At 35.9% G+C, this 18,474-nt stretch overlaps 4 protein-coding genes across 5 annotated transcripts; 3 read left to right on the forward strand and 1 right to left on the reverse strand.

Moving 5' to 3' along the window:
* Positions 1 to 2,407: 2,407 nt before the first annotated feature.
* LOC142611780 (tRNA (guanine-N(7)-)-methyltransferase) lies at positions 2,408 to 7,163 on the forward strand. Of its 2 annotated transcripts, XM_075783916.1 has the most exons (3): positions 2,463 to 2,479; positions 5,502 to 5,769; positions 6,006 to 7,163. In XM_075783916.1, exon 3 carries the CDS (start codon positions 6,022 to 6,024, stop codon positions 6,778 to 6,780), a length of 759 nt encoding a protein of 252 aa, XP_075640031.1. In that variant the 5' UTR covers positions 2,463 to 2,479; positions 5,502 to 5,769; positions 6,006 to 6,021; the 3' UTR covers positions 6,781 to 7,163. The 2 variants fall into 2 exon arrangements, with proteins under 2 accessions (XP_075640032.1, XP_075640031.1); XM_075783917.1 differs by lacking the exon at positions 5,502 to 5,769 and having other exon boundaries at positions 2,408 to 2,479.
* Positions 7,164 to 8,649: 1,486 nt separating this feature from the next.
* LOC142612776 (uncharacterized) lies at positions 8,650 to 10,783 on the forward strand. The gene is made up of 2 exons (XM_075784929.1): positions 8,650 to 8,893; positions 10,014 to 10,783. Exons 1-2 carry the CDS (start codon positions 8,719 to 8,721, stop codon positions 10,673 to 10,675), a joined length of 837 nt encoding a protein of 278 aa, XP_075641044.1. The 5' UTR covers positions 8,650 to 8,718; the 3' UTR covers positions 10,676 to 10,783.
* Positions 10,784 to 12,319: 1,536 nt separating this feature from the next.
* Positions 12,320 to 13,984, reverse strand: LOC142612837 (pentatricopeptide repeat-containing protein At2g20540). The gene has a single exon (XM_075785003.1). The coding sequence runs from the start codon at positions 13,940 to 13,942 to the stop codon at positions 12,320 to 12,322; it is 1,623 nt and encodes a 540-aa protein (XP_075641118.1). The 5' UTR covers positions 13,943 to 13,984.
* LOC142612836 (putative pentatricopeptide repeat-containing protein At3g15130) lies at positions 13,845 to 16,575 on the forward strand. Its single transcript, XM_075785001.1, is given in 4 exon segments — positions 13,845 to 15,643; positions 15,646 to 15,945; positions 15,948 to 16,099; positions 16,273 to 16,575. Coding segments are annotated over 3 exon segments (2,064 nt in total). The 5' UTR covers positions 13,845 to 13,992; the 3' UTR covers positions 16,061 to 16,099; positions 16,273 to 16,575.
* Positions 16,576 to 18,474: the final 1,899 nt, after the last annotated feature.

The raw sequence follows: 18,474 nt of genomic DNA on the forward strand, positions 1-18,474 counted from the left end.
ACTTTTATCATCAGACATCCTAATGCTTTCAAATCTAGTTGTTAACTGCTGCAACTTATTAATCTTAATTGTTTTTGTGCCTTCATGCACAGTTTGGAGAATATTTCATGCAGTATGAGCAACCTCAACATTGGAGATCCTCTTAAATTCCTCCATAGCATTCATGACTTTGCTATTAAAAGTAGTTGCTTCTTTCTGAGAAGTTTGCCACTCGCTTACAGGAGTAGTTGGCTTCTCCCATCTGTATTCAACAGAATTCCAAACTCTCTCATCAATTGATTTCAGGAATGTTTTCATCTTTACTTTCCAGTAGGCATAGTTGTTCCCATCAAAGTGAGTTGGAATTACAAGAGGGTGGCCGTGTTCCATGACAACAGGGGTCAAGGATCAACTCTTAGATCAAATGATCTAAATACTAGAGCTAACCTGCTCTGATACCACTTGTACATTTTTAGACTTCTTAAAATACAAGTTGTTTAACTTAGTTATTTAGCCAAATGATTACTTAGATAAATTATTTAGATCTAGGCTAACACAAAAAAATCATATCATGTAAAACCGTGTGGAAAAGTAAATAACACACGATATGATAACTTAGTAAAACCAAACAGGTAAAAAACTTGGGGAGGATTTAACTTAGCTATCCTTAAAGTAAAACAAGATCCACTATGAAAGAATTGAAGTTTTACAAAAGGACTTAGACCACTAACATCCTAATACTACCTCGAGTAGAAGCTTACTACTACGACCATGTGACAACTCCGAGTCCACGGACTACTTCTTTCCTTGATCCATAGCAACCACAAGTACACCCACTTTTGTTTTTCTTTAAGCTCTTGAAACAGCAACTAAAGAGATTACCAAGTTCTTGACATCAATCTTAATCTTGAAAGCCCTAAGTATGTATGAAGATAAACACCTTTAGATCTCACAAGAGATTCACACATACAGCATATCAACGACCTCTAAAACGTGACTAGGGTTTTTCTTTTTATATGAGACATAAAGCATAAAACCCTTCACGTCAAATGAGCTTGGGCTAAGTTGAAAAATTCTGCAGAAAAATAATCTGCACAAGCTTCGATCGATCAAGTTTAATTTTCGATCGATCGAGTCTTGTAGAAATTGAATAGTAATTTCCTACAATTACTCGATTCTAACTTTACACGTAAACACACTTTGAGCAACCTAAATCTACACTCTAAGTTCTAATCATGGTTTGCCAACATTACACATTGAAGTTCTAATACATTTATATCCTAAAGTCTTAGAACCTAACAGAGAGTCTTAGAACCTAACAGAGAGAAAAGAGAGATAGAAAGCCATGTTAAGTAAAACAAAATAAGCTGATGTTGATATGTTTGTTTAAATAGTAAGGTTTTAGGGTATGCAAATTTTACAATTATAAACCCTTATAGGGTGGGGTAGGTCTAAAAAGTCTAAACCCATCCCTAACGCATCCCGTGGTACAAGATTAAAAGCTCGCCTCATCCCTACTCCACTATCTTTGTGAGGCGGGAAAAACTCATGTGGAGCGAAGCGGGGAGGGGCAAGTTAAGCAAGGCAAGGCAAGGCAAGGCAAAATTTTCATCCCTAAATACGTCTAACTCCTGGCGACCCAATTTGAAACCTACTCGATCCAATGAGTGCGGCAGTCCAAGGCGGGTGCATTGAACCCAAACTCAATCTCAATGGGTCAAGTGGTGAGTCTCACCCTCCAAGAACCAATTCGAACCAATTCGACTGACCCCTACCACCTTTGTTCATATCTCCACCATCTACGTTCAAATCTTCGGCTAGATTGGAGTTCTTGCGATCTTTAACGAAGATCCACCAGAATTTTGACTGCCTCCACCTTTTCCAATTTTGACTGAAACTAACTTGACCCGTGGAAATCAACTCCATTTGACTCGTTAGTGCTCTTTGGTCGACATCATGTCCTCCTTTCTACCACCCGATGGAATTGCATTGGATTCGGATTGAACCCAAAATCAAATTAGCCCAATCTATGGACGTCCCTACTAAACCATTAACGTGTACTTGCCAATATAAATAGGTTACGTTTAATAAACAAGTATCTATTGTACCAATGAACATAAAAGAAACACAACAATGAAATAAATTAAAAACATAAAATCAAAAAAAAGAAATCACATATTTACAAAGGAAATTATAGTTTGCATGGAAATAAGAAAACAGAATCTAAAAAACGTAATATGTATCTAAAACCTGGATTAAGCATTTGGGCCCACACTTTCTCAAAAAAAAAAATGATCATTTGGTCCCGCTGCCCAACTATAAATGGGTTGAGGTTTGAGTCCATCGAGAAGCTGGGCTCAAATAAAGATGAGCCCAATACCAGTTCACTCGCTTTAATTTCCATCCTTCAAGTTCCAATACTCATAACAAATTTCTGCCTCCATATCTCAAAGCGCTTGAATCTCGTGCCGTCGATTTCCATCTCCATCTCCATCATCAGGTATTCAGTACATACCCTTCTCTTATTTCTAAGCCTTTCTTTTGGGTTATTGTAATTATTATGATGATAAATTCAAAGTCCTTGTTTGCTATGCTCGCTGATTTGTCCTGTCCTCTATGTTTGTGTATACAGTATAGTTCTGTTCTTTTTTTCTTTTTTCTTTTGCTAGATAGGAATGGATTTGATATATATATATATATATATATATATATATATATATATATATATATATATATATATATATATATTCATTGTTTTGCTTTGTTTAATTTCATGCAAATTAGAATGCTCACCAAGTGTTCGACGTAATTCCTCTTAGCTGACTCACTTAGGTGCAAAAACAGAAAATCCATGTTAATGTGATGTTAAGGATTTTTTTTTTTGTTGTTAATTGAAACCATGCACATTTCTTTAGCTTGTCCATTATTGTTAGGATTAATATTGTTCGGTTTTCTTGGCCAATAAGCTCACATGGCTCTTTGTACCCTTGTCAAAGCAAGGTGGAGGGTTAGTTATATGGGTTCCAGACCTACTAGGTGCATATGTAGTTACCAAAAAAAAAAGAATTGTTTGGGTTTCTTACGTGCGTTTGGATGTAGCTTTTTGCTAATTGCTTATTTGCTGAAAGTTTGTTAAAGTATAGTTGTACCTATAAGCTAAAAAGCTAGAAGAAAAAACTGATGGCAAACATACTTAACATGCAAACGAAAACTGATGGCCATGTTATTCTTAGAATGCTTTTTCACATTCGGGAGCATGAAAGGTTTCATGTGCTACCCCATCCTCCGGTGTTTTCTTTTGAGTGTACTCACACTTTAAATGGCTTTTTTAGCTTCCCAATGTGTGCTTGTAAAAGGATATTTACCTCATGAGGAGCCTTATCTCCCCTTCATTGTGTCAAATTCGGTTACACATTGATTTCTCTATCCATTTTCTATATATCAAGGTTTTCTATCTAAAGGCATCTCCATTGGAATTGGTAGATCACTTTCATTGATAGACACTTAGGGCCTGTTTGGATTGAGTAGAGTTGGCCGGAAATTGGTGCAATTTCTAACCAACTTTACTCTACTCCCCCTCTACTCGCTCTCCCTCCCCCTCAGTCCAAATTGGCCATTACGTTCTATCCAGAATACTTCTTCATTAATTGAACCACACAAGCAAAACCTGGCCTACCCTACTCCTAACAATTTTGAAAATTATTTGCTTGTCCTTTGCCTTGTTGGGTACTTATTCCCAATTATTACCTAATAGTTGTACTTTATATCTGTGCCATCAAGATTTAATAAGTAGTTTGATTCTTCGAGAGGCGATATTGTAGCACCTTATATCGATGCCATCAAGGTTAAATAATTAGTTTGGTTCTACCAAGAGCCTTGTAGCTTAAATGACACTTCCTAGTGTTTCCAATGAAGACATCTAGGTTCAAATCCCCCTCCCCCAGCTATAGAATTATTCCAAAAAGAAAAAAGTTGTTTGGTTCTCCGAGAGGAGGTATTGCCTCTATGATTGTACCTTTTATCTGTGTGCCATCAAGTTTAAATAAGTAGTTTGGTTCTCTCAGTTCTCTGAGAGGAGGTATTGCCTCTGTGGTTGTACCTTATATCTGTGCCATCCAGTTTAAATAAGTAGTATGGTTTTCTGAGAGGAGGTATTGCCTCTGTGGTTGTACCTTATATCTATGCCATCAAGATTAAATAAGTAGTTTGGTTCTCTGATAGGAAGGATTCCCTCGTACCTTATATCTGTCCCATCAAGGTTCAATAAGTGGTTTTTAGTATTTCTGAGTCCATAAAGATCATTATTCGCAAGGTGATGATGGTCAATAATGCTAAATAGGAGTCAAAGAAAAACCAAATTTCTTGTGATCCTTGAATTGTGTGTTTCTAAAATTACTTTGTTTTGCATGTCCTCATTTTAAGTTGGCTTCACTATATTTTAGGGTCAATAGATGAGTATATAAGAACTAAGAAGAGTCAAATCCCTCTGCTGCATCCTGTAGAAACCTGAAAAATTTTGGATTGATAAGATGGCTTTTGAGCCAGTATTATAATTACTGTTAGTGCTTGCTGGACAAGTATGCTTATGCTCTCTAAGAGGGGATTGCTAGACAATAATGCTACCTACCAGATAAAAGTTTTGGATTGATAAGATGGTTGTTGAGCCAGTGTGTGTGCCCTGCTTTCTTCTTTGTAAGTTAGAAAAGTGAATGTATTCCAGTACTTGTCCTAGAATGGCCCATGGGAATAGGCTCATGCTAGATCACATTGTCAGAATGTGGTTGGCTACTTATAAAGGCAAGAATTTTGTCTTTACACAGGAGGGGGAAATGTGATAGGACTTGGGAGGCTGTTGTGTACATTCTAAAGGTTGAAAGTGTCAATGCCTGGTGATAATTATGAGGCTAAGGTGCAAATGAATTTGAAGTGAACAGAAGAGCATAAGAAATTCCAAGCTTATGACTATCTGAAGCACAGTTTTCTATGGGTTTGAAGGAAATTGTAGGATTTCACTGCCACCCCCAACATTGGGGCGAACTTAGCTTTACAACTGTGATAAGATTCATCCTTGAAAAAGATGGACAAGCATTTTGCATAATTGCTTTGCCTTAGTGCCTATTTGCAAGTGACTCACTATGTTTTTCTTCAACAATAGACAAATTTATGCGTACATGATTTCATTTGTTCAAGACACACTGTGTCTAACTTCAACTTCAGGTCAATGTTTTAACCGTAGTTGAAGATATACTTCTTTTTCTTAAGCAACATTCCCCCCCCCCCCCCCCCCCCTGTTATTGGCATTCTCCACAGTGGATTCAGCTCTGTTGGAAATTGGGGCTAACTCCACATTGTGGATTTAGCCAAACCTTGATCATTCATTTAAAATAGACAGTTGAAAATGTGACATATAAGCAAAATGCTTCAATTATTTATGTGGTCATCAAAACACTACCATCTGTCAAGCTAATGGGCATTTAGTGCTGTTTCCTCATCATCATGATGTAAGCTATTGTCTTTGTCAGTGTGGTCTATAGCTTCAGAGAGTGAGCAGGGGGAACTCTTGAAGACTAATTATGCATCTTATTTTGGAGAAGAGTTTGAGATCTTCACAGATGGCAACACACTGGTGGCCACAGAAGTTATTTGTGTTTTGCTTATGTGTCATATTTTCAACCATCTATTAAACTAACATTCAATATTTGGCTAAATACACAATGTCATATTAGCCCCTGGCAGCAGAGTTGAATCCCTCCACATCAAACATTGAAGGCTTCTTTTGGCAAAAGCATGGTTGACACTAAATATTCTATTCATTCTATCTTTATTTGCTTGTAATTTATGTCTCTACATTCAAGCTGTTACTCATTTGGTCCCTGATTGCCAGCAAGATAACCTGCTTTAAAATTTGACTACCTTTTCTGCTTAACACACATTTTATGAAGAAGACTTAAATTTATTTTGCATTTTAATCTCCCTTTATATGAGCATGGGTGTTGAAAATCTTAATTGCTACTACTATTATGCAGCTTGCAGAAAAAAGCCATGTTGGAAAATGAGGCAAACCCAACTCTCAGCAAGTCAACTGGCTTGCCTCGGAAGCGTTTCTACAGAGCAAGAGCGCACAGCAACCCATTAAGTGATTCTCACTTCCCAGTACCAACCTCCCCTTGTCATGTCGACTTATCACTTCATTTCCCTCAGTTTTGTTCCTCATCTGATCAGATTGATAGTTCCAAAAAGATACAGTTTGCAGATATTGGTTGTGGTTTTGGAGGACTGCTAATTAGTCTCTCAACTCTTTTCCCTGATACCCTAATTATTGGAATGGAACTTAGGGATAAGGTGACAGAGTATGTCAAGGAGCGAATATTAGCATTAAGGTTGGCAAATCCAGGTCAATACCAAAATATTTCAGTGGTTAGGACAAATTCCATGAAATACATTCCAAATTTCTTTGAGAAAGGACAGCTTTCAAAGATGTTCTTCCTGTTTCCGGATCCTCACTTCAAAGAGAAAAATCATCGTCGTCGGGTGATCAGTACACACTTGCTAGATGAGTACGCTTATGCTCTTGGGGTTGGTGGGATTATATACACAATTACAGATGTGGAAGAACTTGGAGACTGGATGAAGGCTTGTTTAGAGAGTCACCCCATGTTTGAAGCCATCACAGAGGAAGAGCTTGAAGCAGATCCAGTTGTAAAGCTCTTGAGTTCTGCAACAGAGGAAAGCCAGAAGGTTGCCAGGAATGGTGGACAGACTTTCCAAGCAGTTTACAGACGCATTATGCCAGCCACATGATACATAGGCTGCTCAACTTAGTTGATTTAGAGGATGATCGGCTTGGTAGTGTAGCAGATTCATATATTGTTGAGCTCTTTTAGTCAGTCGTGAGGATTGAGTATAATTTTGAATAGATTAGAATAGTGGGCAAAAAAAAAAATTTGTAGTTGATTTTGATTAATTTGTTAAGGTTCCATTTGGACTAAGGTTTGGTAAGTTGTTATTGTTTATCATTTGGTTTTTGAAAGATGTGGTTTTCCATTTTTTGTTTTATTGAAAATACTCCAAACAGTTAGAGGGTGTATTTAATTGACTCTTTCTAATTGTTGTAATTTACGAGTTATGACGTTAAATCGTTGGACAATGGAGTAAAGTCTAATGCGTTGAAGAAAAACTAGAAATATTCGGGTTTTTCCTTTTTCTTTTTTTGGTAAATAAGGATGCGCTAAAAGTCTGAAAGATCAGTACAAAAAATTAGATGCAAAATCTTGATTAGCCGTGTATAATTTTGTAATGAAGTTCATAAATTCAGTTGCAAAATCCTGATTAGCAGTGTATAGCTCAGTAAATAAGTTTATAAGATATAAATTATTATTTCATTAATTGATAATATAAATAATTAATTTCGTAGGAAAAAATATATTTTTTGGAGTAAATTACATTTTAAAACATATAATTTATGGGATGTAAGATATTAACTTATTAACCCTATAATTTTCAAAGTAATAAATTAAATATCACTTATTTAAGTGGAATTATATTGTGTTTGAAAATTAATATGAACTAAGAATTTAATTTGTTATTTTTTGAAATTTCATAGTTTAATTAAATCATAGACTTTTTTTTTTAAGTGACCATTGTGCCAAGAATGCGCGGTGATAACTACAGACTTTAATTTGTTACTTTTTGAAAGTTTAGGATTTCATTTATTACTTTGAAACTATAGGATTTAATTTGTTATACTCCTAATTCAAAGGTTTAAGATGTAATTTTCATATGCATAAATTTTAACAACAGAATGTTGGAATCGGATTTCTATAAGTTGTTAATTCAAATAATATAACTTTATTTATAATTTAGTTAAAAATTATTATAATAGATTTGTAAAAGGGTAAAAATTGTTAGCTGTGGTTTTAGTATATATGGGTAAAATAAATAAATTAATCAAGTAATTTTTAAACAAACTTGAACTTGTTTCATAAAAAATTAAGGAAATTGCTAATGATACAAACTATTTTACAAACTGTTGATGTGGTAGATAGTTATTAATAAGTAAAAATATGATGTTAGTAATGAACTCAAATAAGAATCAGTTAGAATTTGTCACAGCAACATTTTCTAAAAATATTACTATAAAATAGTTTATACCTACAACATTACTCATAAATTAAGCTAAACTTAAACGGTATATAACCAAAGTATGATGCGAAAAGTTAACGAATATCTTAATTTAAGAATAATTTTTAGAAACTTTTTTTTACTAGAAAAGAAAAAAAAAAAAAGTAACAAACTTTTTTACTGCTTTTTATATTTTTCATGAAAAGTTAGCAAATGCCAAAACTTTTTCCTCAAAAAAGAAGATATAAATACCAAAACTTTCCTTAAAATAGTTCAATAACGAATCAAATGCACAAAAGTTGAAATTCCAAATTAAACAAACAACTCTAAACTTTTAGCGCCCTTTTGATAATGTTATTCTAGTAATATTGTTTGTATTTTTTTAAAATACATCTAGTTAAAAAAATTGTATAAAAATATATATAATATTATTTAAAAACTGAAAATTATTGCTAAAAATTTCATACCTACGCATATACGTGAGGCCCGGAGAAAGAAGGAAACCCACAAAAACAACCGACCCGACTCAAACAAAAAGGGTAAAAATAACGCGAACGCGATCTACTTCTACACACTACAGGAGCTGAAGAATCTAAAAAAAAAAAAAAAATTACAGAAATGGCGAGCAACGTTAGCGAAGCCCGAAGGAGGAAGATTATGGAAAGAGGATCCGACCGTTTAGCACTCATTACGGGTCGGATCCAATCCCTTCCTCCTTCTTCTTCTCACGAAGAAATTACAACCGACTCAGACAACCCTTCATCCCAGCCGTTGATTTCCCACACCACCGCCGGTACTCTTCTCTCCCAATTTGAACCGCTGAGATTATTTTACTTTGCACGAATGTTTTAGATTCAGAAACATGAACTTGAGCCTTTATGATAAAATTTCATTGCACAATATATGTCACGTGCAAAGATTCTTTATTTTTTTTTATTTATATACTATTAATGGGATTTATTGTTCTTGGTACTATAGTTGCTTTTTCGTTGATTTTATTCTGGAATCAATCATGGAATTTTGTTATTTCGTATATACAGTGAAATTGTAATGCTACCAATTGGAATTGTAATTGTAATCGAGTTGCATGCATATTTGGTTGTCATGTCTTATGTCTCTATTCGAACCCACCTCGCCCTTCTTCCACTATGTACCTATCAAAAGTAATAAATGGTCTGTATAGGTGCTTGATATGGTTTCAGGCCTTTTTTTTTTTTTTTTCCATGTTGGCATGTCAAGAATGGAAATTTAATGATTCGTGTGAAATTGGAGGTCTACGTGTAATGTTTGTGTGGGCTACTTCTGAAGGATTCTTTAGTTATGGTGGTTAGGGGTGGTTCTATGCATGTACTATTTTGGGTATCATTCTAGTTAGGTTATGAATTCATACCCAACTTAATGAGCCCTTGGAAACAAGGATCATAGTATGCAAATACAGTGCATTAGTCTTAAAGGTTGTTTGGAGATTGAAACAGAGTAAAGTTTTGGTGGCTAGAAGTAGTAGTAATGTACATATTCTTTTGGACATGGTCTCTAATTATAAGTGACTGAGTTCATGGAAAGAAGAGTAACATTGTAATAGCACCCGAGTTTAGATCTGGCCTAAATTAAAATAATAAAAAAAATGAATTTAAATGTTGTGGTTTTGCTTCCATTTAAATTTTGTAGTTTCCTTTAGTAAACTATCTCAATGTTCCCTTTCGGAAACCTGAAGAGTAAACTCTGTTGTCTCAGCTTCACCTAAGTTGATAGAAAAAAGAGCCATGTGGCCCCTTTGGGGGGATTTGTGGGGGAGGAGACAATGTACTCCTTGCTATGACTTGTTTATTATTGTGAAGTTCTTTTATTCTATGCGAATGGAATTTAAAAATTCATAATATCACTTAATGCTCACGAGTCCTGATATTCTGCAGTTTCTCCTCATGGTGAGGATGAACATGATCCTGTCACCAATGCCAGTCAGACTGAAGCTGATATTGGTGAAAGCAATCTAGCACCTCCCTTACGCAAATGTGAGATAAGCGTTGAAGCTTTAGGAGCCCGTGCTTCAGAATTCAGTGGCAAAGCACAGTCACCTCTGGTCTCATCAATAGATCAAAATTCATCTGCTTCTACTTTGGACTCAGAACAACATTTAGAGCAGCAAAGACCACAGCATAGATTTTTCACTCCAAATCAAATAAGTTCTGCCATTGCATCATCAGAGCGTACCCGCAGCTTGTGTTCTGTAACTGTAGCCCTTTTAGTTGTGTTATCCTATCTAGGGTTTCCTTTACTAGGCAGCTACATCATAAAGAGCATGTTAAGCTTTAGGCCACTTTACCTACTTTTGCTAACCAATGTGACAATTGTGCTTGCACGACTTCTTGCTGATAAACAAACAGGTTTTGAAAGGGCAGCCGGAGATGAAAATGAAACCCCCTCACTTAACGGATATGGTTGGGCTGAACAAGTAGGTAATACTTTAGAGACAGGTCTGGTGATGCAGAAGGCTCTTGATGCCATTTTCATGGATTGCAGCGTCTATGCAATAATTGTCATTTGTGGACTCTCCCTCGCGTCTCTGTTTAGCTAATCAGCTGGTATATTTTTGTTTGTCTGTTTTCATTTATACCAATTCATGTCATTTTACAAATTGATCCTCAATGAAATTGGCCAACTTTTTCTTGAACAATTTCTCTTCAGTGCACAAGTTTCACATGTGCATGCTTTTTTTTATTCATGGTGTGTAGTGAATTGAATACACAATTTCAGAATGAAGGAATTGGTCGGCATTAAGCATAATATTTTCAGGACAGTAGAGCAAACATGGTAAATTTGAAGTTGGGTTAATGGAACCCATGCCAGACTGAAAAAAGGTTTTTCTGCATGCAGGTTCTGCTTTTCATTAAGGGCATTAGCAAATCATATATTAAGGAAATCACTTTGTTTTTCTAACAACTTAATTTTACATGCATAAAATTAGAATATCCTTATTAAACTTGTTTTTGGTAATGTTGCTTACAGTTTTTCCATGACCTGGGTTCATGATCAGCACAATTATATTGTGACTAGTGTGAAGATGCTTTGCAGGACATACTTGCCAATGGGTGCGAGAATAGCAACCTAGACCTTGGATTACGTAAGCTGAGAGTAAAATCAACCATCAAATTTAGTGAAATGACTATTTTGATACATCATATAGACTCTCATATAATTTTCATCTGGTTGGTATTTGAAAAGTCGTGCTTATTATAGTCATTAAATATGGTGCATTAGGTTTCGCTTATTTTAAAATGGTCAGAACCTAACTTCATCCTGAAAGGAGCCAAAGGCAAAGAAACTGTGTAGGCTTCTGTATATCCCCGAATTTTAACAGCATTTGGTTTTGTCAATTGAACTGTGACTTGGTTTCATTCAACAGACAACAATCCCTTAAACCACCCTGTTAGTTAACTATACTTGGTTGCAATTAAGTGGCTGGTTCACCAAGTGAATGTGATTTTTTGGTTTCCTTCAACAATCCCTTAAACTTCCATATTAGTTAGCTATACATGGACTATGGTTGCAGTTAACTGGCTAGTTTTCCAGGTGATCAATTTGATAAAATTGGACTTGTTATACATAACCATGATAAGCCCATGAAATTAAAAGCCCATATTATTCTGTATATGGCGCTCTAGCCTCAATCTATTATTGTGTTATAGTTGCATGCAATATCCCTCTCATAAATTGAAGATGAATCCACCTCCTCGTTGACAAACAAAAACTGTAGACATCTTGGTGAAGGCACAACACATGAATTACACCATTAGTGAAAGAGGAGTTACAAATGAATCCATGACATGCAAATCAAATAAGTATAAAACACAACAAATAACTCACCATAATTGAATCCAAAATATCCATTACACAGGATATCTCTTTATTTGTTTATTAAAATGTTGTTTTGGAGCCTCTGGCAAAAATCCTTTCAAGTTCTTGTTTGTCAATTATGGGTAGAATGAGAGCATGGGTTTAAGTAGAGGATGAGGCATTCAAAAATGTGTAACTCTTCCAGTTTTGGTGTGGAAATAATTTTCAAGCAATTTTGACCTTCTCTTCTCTGCATTAATCACTTAAAAAAGCCAGCTCTGATGCAATGCAAATAAGTTCTTGCATAAGATAGAAGTCAAAATGATTAGTAAAAGTGCAAATTGTGCTACAATTTCTGACTAGCACCCCATCTTGATCTTAACACTCAACTAATATCCTCATATGCAACTTCTATCATATCATATCTATTGCCATGATGCAAAGCTAGCAGCTCTAGCATACAAAAGATATCTTTCGAACATGGTTTTGAATCGTCACCTGATGCAAATTCTTGAACCGCATTGTTAACTTCAATCAAGCTGCATCCTGGTGTTTTCTTCATGCTCTTGCTTCTTATGAGTTTCCTCATCCTTGACACACCATCCCACTTCCCAAGATCTGCATAAATATTGGAAAGCAACACATAGTTCCCTGTGTCATCTGGTTCAAACTCCAGAAGGTGCTCCATAGCAATAATAGCAATCTCAATATTGCAATGAGTCCTGCAGGAACTTAACAAAGAGCCCCATATCTTTGAATCTGGCTTCATTTGCATCTTCTTTATTGTGTCAAGAGCCTGATCAAGGCGCCCAGAGCGTCCAAGAAGATCAACTAAACAACCATAATGCTCAATTTCTGGCTCTATAAGATAGAATTTTCTCATGGAATCAAAATATTTTAATCCCTCATCCCACAAACCAGCATGGGTGCAGGCCGATAAAATACCAAGAAAGGTAATAGCATTTGGTTGAACCTTTGCTCTCTGCATATCTTGAAAGAGTTCAATTGCTTCACGAGCTTTCCCATGATTTGCTAGACCTCCAATCATGGTACTCCAAGATATCACATCCCTCTCAACCATTTTACTAAACAATTGCCATGCTTGGTCAATGCAACCACATTTGGCATACATTTCAATCAATGCATTACAGATATTAGTCTTACGTGACAACCCTTTTTTATCTGCGTACATGTGAATCCATTTCCCAACCTCAAGGGCTCCAAGCTGCGCACATGCTGGCAAAGCAGACACAATACTAATCTCATCAGGTTCAATACCAACCAGTTGCATTCGGCGAAAAACATCCAATGCATCCACATAGCACCCAATTCGCGCATATCCTGCAATCATTGTTGTCCAAGAGACAATAGTCTTGTTTGGCATATCCTCAAACATTGCTCTAGCCCTTCTCATCTGCCCCAACATGACATGCCCAGAGAGCAGACTATTCCAAGAAATTGCATCTCTTTCAGTCATTTCGTCAAACACTTTATGTGCATATATAAAATTATCACACTTGGTATACATATCTATTAGTGCATTCTCTATTATTAAAAGTGACTTTGGCCCAAATTTACACACCTGGGCATGAACCTGCTGACCCAGAAAATGACAGGAAAGCCCCGCACAGCACTTAATCACAAATGGGAATGTGAATCTATCGGGCAAAATGCGATTTTCAGCTTGTGGGTTTGTTAGCATTTGCTTGTACTGGGTGATTGCTATAGTATATCTATTATTATGCGTATAAGCTCTGATCATTGCATTGTACAAAAACCCATTTGGCTCAACCACTTGTTTGGAGAGCAAACTCGCATACTCTATATCCGCACTGTTGTCGCAGACATCCACCATTTTTGTCACCAAGAAATTGCTCTGTGAAAGTGCGAACTTCAAAATGTGGGCATGGATTTTCTTCAATTCCGCCGTGTTTACGCAGTTTCGCAACATGGGCACGAAAAGATCTTCCATTTCTCTAATAGCAAAGACGCTGGTCCTCTTTGCCATGAACTAATTTTATTAAAGATAATTGAGTAAGCAACTCAGTTGGAAAAATTATGTGTGAGCGACAGAGAATTGCAGGGGTACTGAGGAAGTGCTCCAAGAATTTGTTATTTGATCAAGGATTGCAAACTCATGGGTGTGTAGTGAAAATGGGATTTGAGCTTGATTTGATGTTAAACAATGATCTTATAGATATGTATGGAAAATGTGGTAGAATGGACCTTGCTTGTGCTGTGTTTGATGGAATGCTTGAAAGAAACGTGGTTTCTTGGACATCTCTAATGTGTGGCTACTTACAAAATGGTAACGCCATCAAGTCATTATTGCTTTTCCGCCAAATGGGATCTTCTGAAATTAAGCCGAATGAGTTCACACTTTCGACTAATCTTAAAGCATCTGGGATTTTGGGCATTATTAAGAATGGAATGCAGATTCATGGTGTTTGTGCTAAAACTGGGTTTGAATGGGTGCCTGCGGTGGCCAATTCTATTATTGACATGTATTCAAAATGCGGAAGAATCAGTGAGGCGGCACGATTGTTTAACATTATGCCAGTTAGGGATCTTATCAGTTGGAATGCAATGATAGCTGGATACGCACTTGAAGGAATTGGTGACAGAGCTCTACTTTTGTTTCGGAAAATGCAAGAACAGGGGGAAGTCCCTGATGAATTCACATATACCAGCATGTTAAAGGCTTGCAGTGGTCTTGGAGCCATGAGGGAAGGGAGCCAAATGCATGCTTCATTGATCACAAGAGGATTCCCATGCTCAATTCAAACGACTATTGCAGGTGCTCTTGTTGATATGTATGCCAAGTGCAGGAACTTGTTAAAAGCTCACAGAGTATTTGATCAAATTGAACTGAAGAATGTGATATCTTGGAGTGCACTAATTCTCGGTTATGCTCAAGAAGGCAATTTACCAGAGGCAATGGACTTGTTTAGGCAGCTCAGGGAAAACCAACATCAAGTAGATGGATTTATTCTCTCAGGCCTGATGGGTGTGTTTGCTGATTTTTCCCTTGTAGAGCAAGGCAAGCAAATGCATGCTTACAACATCAAAGTCCCATCTGGTTTAGACATATTAGTGGCCAATTCAATGGTGGACATGTATCTCAAATGTGGGCTAACAGATGAGGCAGAAAGGCTTTTCAGTGAAATGCCAGTGAGAAACGTGATCTCTTGGACAGTTATGATCACTGGATATGGAAAGCATGGTCTGGGACAAGAAGCAATTCGTCTTTTCAACAAAATGCAGTTGGATAATATTGAGCCTGATGATGTGACTTATTTGGCTGTACTCTCAGCCTGCAGCCATTCAGGACTCATTGATGAATGTCTAGAATACTTCTCAAGATTGTGTAGTGACCGGCAGATTAAACCAAGAGTAGAGCACTATGCTTGTATGGTTGATCTCCTTGGCCGAGCTGGGCGCTTAAAAGAAGCTAAGAATCTTATTGAGAGCATGCCACTAAAACCAAATGTAGGTATATGGCAGACACTTATTAGTGCTTGTAGAGTGCATGGAGACCTGGATATGGGGCGGGAAGTAGGAGACATACTTCTAAGAATGGATGGCAACAATCCAGTCAATTATGTGATGATCTCAAATATTTTTGCTGATGCAGGCTATTGGAAAGAGTGTGAGAAAATAAGAGAAGCAGTGAGGATGAAGGGGTTAAAGAAAGAGGCAGCACTCAGTTGGTAGTGATTGACAAGGAGGTTCACTTTTTCCACAACGGAGAGGAAGCACACCCACTTTCAGAGAAAATACATGAAGTCTTGAAGGAAATGGAGAAGAAGATTAAAGAAGAGGTGGGTTGTGTTCATGGGGTGTGGTTTGCACCGCATGATGTGGAAGAAGAGTCGGAGGAGGAGAGCTTGAGAGTTCATAGTGAGAAGTTGGCATTGGTTTGTGGTGGGTTGGGAAATGAAGAAAGGAGGGTGATTAGGATTTTCAAGAACTTGAGAGTTTGTGGGGATTGTCACACATTCATTCAAAGTTTGACAAAGTTTTGAAGGTGGTATTCATTGTGAGAGATGCAAATAGGTTTCACAAATTTGAGGATGGTTTGTGCTCCCTCATGACACACCTTGAGTTGTATTTCATCATAGTCTAGTTCTCTTGTTCTTACCATGACTTCTCCAGACCTGCAAAAGTGAGAGTTCTGACTTTTATGTATTAAGTATGATCTATTTTTTAATAAAGATGGTCATTTTGTTAGAGAATCTAGGTAATGAGCCAAATTAGTTATAGTAAACATTTTTCTGCTTATGTTTATACATTAACAGTGGTGCTGAGATAGTCATTTGCTAATTACTTTCTTACCAGGTGGGATACTAGTACTTTTGTGGCGTTACCAGAACACGAGATCTATATAGCAAATGCACAATCACTGCTTTTTGGTTCTATAAGAACAGAAAATGTCAGATTTTTTGGGCTGCATTTTTTATTTTTGGAGGACTGATAATGTAAGTAATTTCAACTTTTTGCCAATCACCCATATCACACTTCCCACGTGAAAAAGCAAAGCCACGTTAAGATACCAACGTTGTTCTTTTATACTACTGTGTAATTCGATTCAATCGGTGGCAAACTTGTAATTAAAGCAAACTAGTAAGTTGCACGTGCATTGTACGGATATTTTTGTAATATTTATGTAAAATGGTTTGGATAATGTTTGTACATATATTATAGAGAAAAAGTAAACTAAATTAAGTAAAGAAACATATACATTTTGAGATATTAAAAATTATTTTAGTAGCTTAATTCACTGCATGTTTGTAGCCCTTTTCAAAGTAAGATTATTATTTTTTGGCCTAAATACACTTTTAGTCCCTACATTTTGCAACTTTTTCATTTTGGTCCCTACATTTTCATTTCACCACTTTTAATCCCTAAACCTATTAACACGTTCCATTTTGGTCCTTATCATTACTCACTTAACAGAAATTGTTGATATGGTGAAAAAAACAAAATTAGAACCTAAAATACACATGAATTCAGAATAGATAAATTCTCTTCAAGCCCATAGTAGTCATAAAAAAATCCCAGAAATCCAGAGAGAAAACAACTCACAAAACTACCAAATTTTGGAGTTTTAGGGTTCTTTCAATTCTTCTGTATATTTATTAGGATTTCAAAATTTTAGAGAGAGACCCAAAAAAACAAAAACAAAAAATCCAAACCTTTAATGTCAACCACAACCCCATCAAAAACAAAAACAAAAAAATAATAGTAATAATAATAAATGTCACATTCACCAAACCCTAATGACCAAAATGACCAAAACCCAAACCCATCATCATTCCAATCAAGGAGATCAAGATCTCTCAGCCTCCTTTCCAACCACCTCCTCAACGTCATTCTCTCCAAATTCCCTGTCTCTCAATACTCTTCCAATTCCTTAGTCTGCAGGAGCTGGTTCTACCTTCACGGCGTTGACAGCATTTTTAATATATTTTATTGGTCACATCAGCATTTAATGTACCAACAGTGCACTCTGTTTGCCACATCAGTAATTTTTGTTAAGTGAGTAACAATAATGACCAAAATGGAACGCGTTAATTGATTTAGGGACTAAAAGTGGTGAAATGAAAATGTAGGGACCAAAATAAAAAAGATGAAAAATGTAAGGACTAAAAATTCATTTACGCCTTTTTTTTTTTTTTTAAATCGTGAAACCAAAGATAAATGAAAAAGAGTAACCAGACCATGAAAATCAACTAATTTGTGTTGCGTTCACATATTTCATATCATGAAATGAAAGAATGCCTAATTCTCTCACCGTCTTCTACTCACTAATAGTGCGACATTAAGACATGATGTGGGCAAGTGCGTATTCATGTATCTTATAGATGATTTAAAATTAAACTATAGTAGAATATGACTTTACATTGCGCACCAAATATTCTCTCTACTTGTATACCCAAAACAAAATCTATCCAACCAAATTACTCAAACCTAAATCATATTTAAGCCCCTAATTTTTTTTTAAAAATATCCGTAGGGGTTTCACCATTTTGATGGTGGTGGGAGGCTAGTATAACGGAGGTAGTGACCTCTCGGATTCCTATTTCTCTCACTTTCAAATGTTTTGTCGTTCACAAGTCTTTTATTTTGGTAATATATAGTGAAACAATGTATTATATTTAACAATCCACAACATCTTTGTGTCTCTCTATCTCTCTGTAGGGTCTTATGTGGTTAGTTATTACTATTAGTCTTTAATTATTATTATTTTTTGTTTTTTTTTTAATTCTAAAACGATGGGTATGCTAAAAAATGAAAGATAGAGAAAGGTTGGTGTAAGTTTAGAAAATTAATGAGATAGTAATAAGATAATAGTAAAATAAGTTAATATGAATTTTTGAGTAACAGTAAAAAAAAAATTTAATAAAAGAGGTCAAAAAAATGCTAAATGCAAAATTAGAACACCACTTGGCAGGACCTCGTGTTTTTCTGTATAAGGTCTCTACTTTTATATATACTAGTATTATACCCATGTGTTGCACAATTTCAGTTATAAAATTT

The sequence above is a fragment of the Castanea sativa genome, chromosome 10 (assembly GCF_040712315.1).
Source record: "Castanea sativa cultivar Marrone di Chiusa Pesio chromosome 10, ASM4071231v1".
NCBI lineage: Eukaryota > Viridiplantae > Streptophyta > Magnoliopsida > Fagales > Fagaceae > Castanea > Castanea sativa.